This window comes from Corvus cornix, chromosome 21 (genome assembly GCF_000738735.6).
Source record: "Corvus cornix cornix isolate S_Up_H32 chromosome 21, ASM73873v5, whole genome shotgun sequence".
Lineage (NCBI taxonomy): Eukaryota > Metazoa > Chordata > Aves > Passeriformes > Corvidae > Corvus > Corvus cornix.
Genome location: NC_046350.1, coordinates 3,765,036 through 3,774,707, shown reverse-complemented (window position 1 = coordinate 3,774,707; position 9,672 = coordinate 3,765,036). Strand labels below are relative to the sequence as shown.

The 9,672-nt window shown below is 59.8% G+C and overlaps 1 protein-coding gene across 2 annotated transcripts in view; it reads left to right on the top strand.

Annotated features, from left to right (window-relative positions):
• The first annotated feature begins 6,020 nt into the window (after positions 1-6,020).
• PRDM16 (PR/SET domain 16) overlaps positions 6,021-9,672 on the top strand; it is a 290,701-nt gene continuing 287,049 nt past the window's right edge. For both annotated transcript variants that reach the window (XM_039564043.1, XM_039564044.1), the window contains exon 1: positions 6,021-6,169. In XM_039564043.1, the coding sequence (XP_039419977.1) occupies positions 6,133-6,169 (37 nt within the window). In that variant the 5' untranslated portion in view covers positions 6,021-6,132. The remainder of the gene's footprint in view (positions 6,170-9,672) is intronic.

Below are 9,672 nucleotides of genomic sequence, written 5' to 3'. Positions count from 1 at the left end.
AGCAGGCGCAGAACCCGCGGGGGCTCCGCGGCTCCTTCACAGCGGGGACTCCGCGCCTCTGTCGCGGTCCCCGAGGGTAGCAGAGGCCTCCTTGGGTGTCCCCTGGGCCCACACCGAGCTGCTCTTGGGGGGTGACCCTCCGTCCCACACAGCCAGGGGCAGCGGAAGGAGGGGGCAGCGAGGGGACGCCTCCCGAGGGCTCCATCGGGGTCCCCGTCGGAGTTCGGGGAGCCCCAGGGGAGGGGAGTGACCAGCAGAGCTCTGCGGGGACGAGCGGAGAAAGCTCCGAATTCTGGCAGGGCAGCAAAAGGCGTTTTGGGGTTCACCCCTTGCCACCCCCACAAGATTTAATTAAAGCAAATCCCTCCCTGGCCGGAGCCCGCGCGGGGTTGCGGGCCTGGCTCGGGGCTGCCGGGGAGGAGCGGGGGGTCCCGGCGGCCAAGGGAACCCCAGGAGCGGGGCTGCGGGACGGGGAACGCACCCCGGCCCCGCCGCGTCCTGCAGCTGCCTGCGAGCTTTGAATCGGGGGGAGTTGTGTTAATTCCGAGGGAAAAGGCGACGCCGATCGTTGTGGTGCCTTCAGAATTCGGCTTTTCGGCTGGAAAATGCTTGATCGAAAACTGCGTCCCCGATACCTGTTTCCCAGGGCCACTTCCCGCGGGAGAGAACCTCCCCAAAAAAGCCCCGGGGGAAGGAGAACCCACTGCCCTGAGAGACCGGGGGCTTGGGCTCTTTCCATGACGAAACTCTGCGGAATTACAGCGCCCATCGTTCCCATTTTGCTTTCATTTGGCAAGCAGTCTCCGAGCAAAAATATTTTGATCAAACGTCTAAAAAAATTGCTGTAACTCCTTAATTTCCCTTCATTCCCAGAGACCGTCACGATTAAAACTGCTGTGTTTACATCCCCAAAACTGTCTGTTCATGGGAGACAACACTGCTCGATGTCTGACGATTGTAATTATAATCATGTTCAAGTTAGATATTCAAATGTAAATGGTGCTTTTCTTTTTCTTTTCCTTTTTTTTTTTTTTTTTTACGACTTCTTATTTTAGGACGTGAATTTTTACCTTCGCCGGGACCAGCAAGGCGCAGCCTCGCGTGGTGGAGTGTAACGAATTCGGAGGAATTCTTAGAGCTGAACATGTTTTTTGAAAAATCTGAAATGGCAATTTACACGGTGTTTTTTCATGGCCGGGGGAGCCAGTGTTTTCTTCTAGAATTAAGAAGAAAGAAAAAAAATAGGCTGATAACCTCATTTTGATGCACAGACGGGTTTCAGTGCAGCTGGAATACCAGGGAAGAGAGGTGCAGGACAGTGACGTGCAGGCACAGGTTATGCAGCGATATCGACCTTTCCCCCTGTATTTCATCTCTGAGGGGACCAGCAAGAGTGACTTAATTTCTTTATTTTTTTTTTCCCCTGTACAAAATGCAGCCATTCCTGCCTTTCTCACTGGTGCTTGTTCCCCCGCTTCTCAAAGGTTTTCGGGTAAAAAAATTAATTTAAACCAATGAGAGCGTAAATAGGTCACTTCAGGAAAGGGTCTGGCGGGGTGGAGGATGTGACACCCGCACTGAGCTCCATCACCCTCTACCTGCGTGCAGAGCAGCTCTGAGCCACCCCGAGCGGCTCCGGGTGGCACCGGCACCGGGGGGAGGACCCTGCCGGCGTCTCGCCACCTCCTCACAGCACGGGGGGGAGGGGGGTGGACCGAGGGCACCTTTGGAGAGTTTGATTTTTGGTATTTTCATGTTTTTCGCCTCGCCCCGGCCGCCGGCAGAGCTGCTGCTGGCAACGCGAGCTGCCCCCCGCCGCTGGCCCGGGGCGAAGGATGCTCGGCGGGGACTCCCCCCGGGCCCGCCGTTGTCCCCGCAGCCCCGGGGGTGGCCCGGGGCTCCCGGCTGTCCTTATCCGCCCCCTTGCGCCGGCTCCTCGCAGGGACCGGGACTCGGGGGCGCGTCCCGGAGGTGTTGGAATTCCTTGGCAGCGGGGGATGCGAGGCGCGCTGCTCCATTGCGTGGGTGCGAGGCAGCCCCGCATCACCCCGTGGGTGCGCTCCCGCCGCTAATTAGCGGCAGATTAGGAGGGAAAATCCCTAGGGAAGCGTGTGACATTCTCAGCGCCTGATCCGCGCGGGGCTCGCTGACCCCCGCGGAGCGCAGTCCCGTCCTGTGCCGCCGGGCTCTTGCGTAGTTTCAAATATTAATTCCCGGTTTAATCCCGCCGCAACCGCGCGCAGAAACAAGGAGTGATTTATGCGAAAATCCTCGCCAAGGGGTGACTCGGGGCGTGCGGCAGCGCCCGGACGAGCTGGACCAGCTCAACCATTTTAATCTTCTTTACCGCTTAAAAATACTTGTGCAAAACAGCTCGCCCAGCGCCTTTCCCCTCTGCCGTGCCCCCGTGGGTGCCCACCCGAGCCCGGGGCTCCCGGGAGGGGCCACGCAGGGAGTGAAGCCGGGCAGCTCCCACGCAGCGCTTCACCTGGAGCGTGTGTTCCAAGCCCGCCTTGTAAAACACCTGGGAACACATGGCTCGTGCTGGAGATGCCAAGGAACCCACCCGTAAATTCCTGCCGCTCCAGCGCCCCCTCCCCAGAGCTGCGGGGAGCCCCCCACGCCGCGGGGGCTGCGCGCTGAGATCTCAATTAGCGGGGCGAGCATGGAGGCGCAAAGAGGAGCGAGGGCGGAGGGGATCGACCCCGAACAGGCTCATTTCGCACCGCCCGCTTCCCTGTGCCCCCAGACCCCACAGAAACCCCTCGGCCCGGCCATGCCCTGCCGCCCTGGCAGCCCCGCGGGCCCCTGGCACGCGCGGTGCAGAGGGACTTGGCTGCTTCTTTCCCTGCAGGAGACGGTTGTTAAGTCTCTGTGGAAAATCGGCCGCCTCCGGTGGAGTGGTTTTCCCCTTCAGCCGTCCCCGGGGTGCCCCAGGCTGGCCGTGGGCAGAGTTCCTGGGGAAGTGGCGGAGCACGCGTGGCTCCGGGCCGGGCAGGGCCCCGGCTCCCTGAGCCGGCTCATTGGCAGCCACCCGGCTTGACCCGGGAGCGCCGAGAAGCTTCCTGGCTCTTCTCCCTTCCTCCACGGTCATTAATTTGCCGTTCCCCGTGGAAGCGACACTCACTCAAACAGGTGCAGGCTGCAAAAGCCGGTGGCCGCCGCGGGATGCTCGCCCGGAGGGACGGGGGGGGGCTTCGGGGATCCCGGGGGGGGCTGCGAGGCTCTCCCTGCCCGGGCCGCACACCTCGCTCCGGGGCTTTGCTGAGCCCAGGAGCCCCTCTCCTTCCACGGGGGGCTCAGTGCCGGGATGCAGCGAGGCACGTGTGGAGCCAGGCAGAAGCCTCGGTGGGAACAGGAGCGTGTGCCGGGGACGCGCTGTCCCCGGAGCTCCCGGGCCCCTGCCCTCGCCGCCAGCCCTGCCGCTCCCCGAGCTGTTTGGGCTTAGAGCGAGCTGGGGAGACGGGGCCCGCTCCCGGGGGCGGAACCGCAACCCCCCACCCGTGCCCGCTGCGGGAAGGGATCCCACTCGTGTCGGGGACGGCACCGTGTCCTTTCCCACACGCATCACAGCCCGCGGCCAGCACACCTCGGCACCGGCCCTTCAAAATTCGTTCTCTCTCTCTCTTTCTTTTTTTCCCCCACCCTCTTTCCATCATTTTTTTAATTTTAGGGGATTTTTTTCCTCCCCTTTCTCCCCCTTTCCTGGGCTGGCAAAGCGGCGCAGCCCGGCCTTACCGCCCCGCTCCGTGCCCGCCGGTGGCTGCGGGAGCCCCGCTCCAGCCCGGCCGCTGCCGCCTCGGCCCGGCAGGAAGGCGGCCGGAGCCGGGGAGGCGGCACGGGCAGACCCGAGGTGCCGGGGACAACCGGGGCAGCCCCAGCTCGGCGCCTTTCGATCGCTTCTCGGGGGCTTCGTTTGCAGAAGCATCACCTAAACCGTGGTCGATACCCCTCAAGTTCCCCCCAACCGTGCAACCCCAAAAGCGTTTTGTCTCTCCCCAGATATCCCCGAGCGGCTCCGCTGGAGCGCGGCTGCGCCCCGCAGGAGCTGATTCCTGGGGGAATCTGGATGCTGGGGATGCAGAGGGTTTTGGCAAGAAAACAAAAGCCGGGGCTGTGCGGGGCTCGGGCTGCGGGGGGCACGGCCGCGGTGCCGGCCCGGTGCTCCGGGCCCTCCGTGACCTTCGTTCCCCGACTCGGGGACGGAGAGGCTGCGACCGGGGCATCCTCCCCTCGCCAGCCGCGGCTTTCCCGGCTCTATCCGGTCTTCTGCCAGAAGACCGCTGCAATAACAGCGAGAAATAACACGGGACGACGCTTTCAAACTGAAATCCGCCCGTCCCGGGAGCAGCTCGGTGGGGGACGCGGGGACAGCGAGCGTCCAGGATGGCTGGAAGAAATATTTCAATGAGTTGGAAACACTCGAGCTCCTGTTTCACCGGTGAGGCTGGGAAGAGCTTGTTTTTCCAACCTCGGGGTGCCCGGCGCGCCGTGGAACGGCGTCCTCGAGGCAGGAATTCACAGGCACCTCTCGGCATTTTAGGCGACACGTGGCCACGAGTTCCCTTCAAACGGATTTATTTTATTTGGCCTCCTGCTCCCCCACCCTTCCCTCGAACGCCGGCTCCTCGGTAGCATCTGAAAGGCCCCTGCTCCCATTTGCAATTAAAGAGTTTATTGAGGAGGGGAAAACCGGTAATTAGCAGGAATATTCCCCCCCTCCCCAGTTCCACCTGCAGGGCAGGAGTGCAGCTGGCGGAATGGCTTCCAGCAGGGACCTGACGCACCCACACAAGTTTTGCTTTGTTTTTGCGGTGCCCTTCGGTGCGAGGGCTCCCCGGGATGGGTCCGCACCTCCAGCGCGGAGCGCCGCGCTGCCCTCACCCCATTGTTTTATGGAATGTTTAAGACGAAGCGCGTTTCTCCCTCTCTCCATATTAATCTCATTAAATCCTACCTTTCAACCTTCATCCGTGACCATCTGACCTGGCCACTTGAATTAAAATAGTGCTTTCTCCGCAGTCAAAGCCAGCACATCAATCACCGGCTATTTACACTTCGCTCCTCTCTTCAAAGCGGCTCTGCCCGAGCGCTCGCTACCTCCGCTCGGGGGGGGCGGCCAGGTCCTGGGGGGCTCCCCGGCGCTCCGGGGGTGTCTGTCCTTCCTCTCCCCCCTGTCCTCAGGTGTCTGGCGGCTTCCCCCGTCCCTGGGGAGCGCTGCCCCAGCGCGCTGCCTTCCACCTGAAAGGCAGAGCAGAGCGGCCGCCCTCCCTCCCCGACCCCTCCCGACGGCCGCTGCCCGCGGGGTGCGGGGCCCGGGGCCCTCCCGGCGGGGCTGCCGCGCCGAACCGAGGGTAAAACCCCCGCGAACACCGACAACCCGAGCCGGGAACGAGGAGCGAAGCTGCCGAACGCCGGAAAAAATTCTGGTAGAAACCCGAGAAATACCGACAAAACACAACAGCGCGAGTTCTGTTATTTTAAAAGTTATTATTTTTTAAAGTTAGGCAACCCCCCCTGAGCCGAAGAGGGTGAGAAAGGAAAAAAAAAAAAAGGGTTAAAAAAAAGAGAAGAAAATAAAGACAGACACTGGTTAAAAAGTTACGTAAATAAATATTTTTCAGATTAAAAACAAAAGCATGTCTAAACTAGGAACGTTTACAAGATGACAACTGCTAATAAACTTTCTCTAGAGCATTGCTATTTAGTAGTAATAATAATAATATAATAATAATCACCTCTTTATAGGATGGCACCTTGATCCTTAAATATTGTCCAGTGTGTAAGGTCAGTGTGCGGAGGGTTAGGAGCGGAGAGGGCTGATTTTTCTTAAAGGGGCAGATCAGGGGAAGGCTGTGATGGTGCCGGCAGAGAGGAGGGGGCAGAGATAAGTGGTCTGAGGAAGAGGATAGGACAAAAAAAAAAAAAAAAAAGGGAAAAAAAAAAAAGGACCAAACCAGCCCGATGATGATGAATACATTGGAAAGTTTTTTTGGCCCTGGTGAGGGTGTCAGATTGAATGCTCTGTGCGCATGTGCGAAGGTGTCCAAACTGACAATGCTGGGGAGATGAAGATAGTGTGTAGCTGCTTCTGGGCTCAAGGAGGAGGAGAGGAATCCACACGCCGACACGATGAGATCCAAGGCGAGGGCGAGAAAACTGCCCAAAAGTAGGTCCTTTCTCTCCCTTCTTCCGCGTACCGGCGGCGGGGCCGGGGGCACGGAGCCGGGCCGGGGGCTGCGCGGGGCTGAGCCCCTCTCGCCCTCCCCGCGGCGGTCGCAGCCCCGCCGCCCGCCCGCCCCTGGGCGCGGGTCCCCCGCGCTGCCCCGCGCCGCTCCGCGCTGCCCCGCGCCGCTCCGCGCTACAGCGGGCGCGGCGGGCGGGCGGCGGGCGGTGCGGGGCCGGGGGAGAAAAGCGAAAGTTAGCTGGAAGTTGACGAAAGGGGATAGCGAGCAACTTTTTTTTTTTTTTTTTTTTTTTTTTTTTTTTTTTTTTATTGAGTCGTTCCAAGTCTTGTGAAATAATATTCCCGGGTCCTGAAATAGTGGGCGCTAGAGGTCTGCGTTTGGCATCTGCCGGCGGGAGCGGAGAGACGGAGCGCTGGAGAGAGGGGGGAGAGAGACAGGCAGAGACGGCGGGGGGGGTGTGGGAGAAACCCTTCTGGTCTCGGGAACAATTATCGAGGAGAGGGAAGGAAGAGAATTTGTAGCAAAAATGGATCCGCTCTCAGTGAGGGGCTTTGGAGTCGCAGGTCCAGAGGGAAGATCCTGAAGGCAGCTCGGGTGTCCCAGCTGGGGGTTAAGAAGGTCTGGGGGAGGGGAGTGTGGGGGAGTGTCTTTAATTTTTAATTTTTTAAAATTTACTTGGGGGTGGAATTGCAGCTCGTAAGTCTCGCGCAGCTTTTTCCCTCCGTCTTCCAGCGGACCCTCTCCCGTTCGTTCTTTCTTTCGAGTCCTTTTCAGACTGGATTTTCCGAGCAGGAGAATGCGGCTTTTGCAGGGAAAAGCGGGTCCTCTCTGACCCCGCTCCCGCAGAGTCCCGCTGCAAAGGCTCGGGATGGCTCCTCGGTGATTCCCTGTTAGGTTCGGTGGCAGAGCAGGATCCCGGAGCCGGGGCAGCCTGTCCGTCCTTCTCTGCTATTACTATTATTATTATTATTATTATTACTATTATTACTACTATTACTATTACTACTATTACTATTATTTAGTTTCTGTTTCGCTCTGCCTCTGTGCGAAATGTCTGGAGCTGGAGTTCCAGCGCAGTCTGTGCCCCGCTGGAAACTCTGCTCGTAGCTCTCGGAGGAGGGTCCGGCGAGCAGCGGCGCCCGCTCCGGTTCGCTCGCGTGGGTTTCCACGGGAGCCCCCCGGGGGGACCTGGGGCCGCTCAGAGCCGGGCTCGGGGCGGGGGGATCCCCCCAGGTGAGGGGATCCCCGCAGGTGATGGGGGGCAGCCCCCCCTGCAAACCCTTTTGGGTTCAGCTTCTTCCCGGGGCTGCCGAGGGGTCACGGGCGCTCGCAGCGCTCCCACACGTGGGCTCCGAGGTTGATTTTGTCATTCAAGTTCGTTCTTTCGGACCCTTTTCACGCCGCCAAGGTCAGCGGGCAGGGCTGGTCCCGGCCCCCGGGATGAGCCGCAGTCGCCCCTTCCCGGGGAGGACACCCCCGTTCCGGGGGGACCCCGCTCTCCAAACCCAGCGCTGCTCCTCGGGCCAGTTTTCCTCACAAAGTCTCTTTGTCGCCGCGTTTGTCGCCGGCCCCGAGCTCCGGCCGCCGTTCCTGTTTTGCGGCCGCCACGCAGCAGCCCCAGGCCCAGCGATTTACCTTGGTGTCGCGACATTTTCCATGGCGCTCCAGGAAGGTCCCCCTGTCCCCAAATCGTGTTCGTGTACCCCCCGAACACCTCCCTGGGCTCTGCGGGCGCCAGCGCTGCTCAGGGCAGGATGGGTCACTCTTTACGTGGTCAACATTGTCACCCCATCGCCGGGGCGTCATTCGGGAAGTTCTTTGAATTAATCCTGGGATTTTATTTTATTTTATTTTTTTTTCAATAAACACTCGTTTTAAGCGTCCCCGTTCAAATAACAACTTTTTAAAAAGTCGTCACTTACTGGTTTAGATTGTTAAAGCGAGGAGTAATTTTCAGTGCTCTCTTGGCTGGAAAAGCGAAGTTGAATGGTTAAATAAGGCGGAATATTTCACTTTTACTTTTATTTTCCTTTTTTTCCCCCTTTTTTTTTACCCTTTCCTTCTCTTTCTTTTTACTTCTTGAAGAGGCCCCGGGTTCTTGCAGATGCGCGCCGGTGGGTGCGATGCGGATCCGGCCGCGTTTGAGCGCGGCTGCGACCCTCCACGCTCCCCCCGTGAGCTCTCAGCGAGCTCCTGCAGCTTAAGGGCTAAAAGGATTTCGGTGCCTGGATATCTCAAGAGCTCGGGGAAGAGCTGGGAGTTCCGCGGCCGGGAGCGAGCCCTTCCCGGCGGCCGGAGCTGCGGCCGCGGCCGCGGAGTGGCCGCGATCACGCCTGGAAGCGCCTGCTCGGGGGCTGAGCCCTGATTAAAATCAGGTGTTTAATACAATACAAGGCCCAACGGTTTATGGGGTTTCAGCCGAGGATTTTTTGGGAACACAGTTCAAAACAGTAGCCCAGAGCTAAGGTTTCAATATCCCAGGAGTATTTATTTGCGAAACAGATTAAACACGGACACGAGTGTAGGGATCTCGCTGTATTTTCCCCTGCAAGGTAGCAACAACTTCTTGCACCGCACGGGACCCCGCAGGTCCCTTCCCAGCTCGCTTTCCTGGATGCTCCAGCCCCGGGAGCAGCTGCGGGTGCTGGGAAAGCCCGCACGGCCCCGGTACGCGGCCGCCGAGCCGCGCGAGGCAGCGGGACGCGGGGCTTTAAAAACACGCTGTGCTGTAGAATTTCATTTCATTGGACAATATTTTAAGCAGATGTGAGGCTCCGCTGGGAATTCGGCTCTATTACCTGCCTGGGAAAGGGGGCGAACGCGTGTGCGCTGGGGTGGGAGCGGAATTCTCGGCCATTTCAGTTCCACTCACACCGGGAGAGCGGCAGGTACCGGGGCAGCGGAGCTGAACCGGAGCCGGGAATGGTTCTCGCTCGCTTTGTGGCTCCCGGCCGGGCTGGGAGCCTTTAGGAATGGCTGTAAATCAAAAGACGAGGCTCGGTCAGGGTGCGGAGAGGCGCAGCAGCCCCGGGGGTGCCGGCGCCCAGGTGAGCGCTGCCCCCGCATCCCCCGCAGGGCCGGGCTGTGCCCCGCGGCTCCGGGGGCTCGGCCACCCGCAGCCCCGAAGGGGATCCGCGGGACGCGCAGGTTGAAGGCCATGCCGCGTCCCCGGCTCCACGGGCCTCGTCCCTCCGCGAGAAAATAAAATATGGGTGAGTGGGGAGAAGGTTCTGCGGCAGCCGGGGGTCTCGCTGCTGCTGGCGAGAGGATGCAGAGGAGGCGAATAACCCAGGAGTTGGGCGCTGCACGCTTGAAGCGAATTCGTTTCCTTTCGAAATCCCTGCATTTCAGAGTATAAATTTAATACCAAGCTACACACGGCTGGGCAGGATCGCAGGCTCTAAATAAATGCTCGTGCTGGCAAACGGTGGCTGATATTTCTGCAGCCCCGATTGCTTTTCACTGCTGGGAATAGGACCGAGGC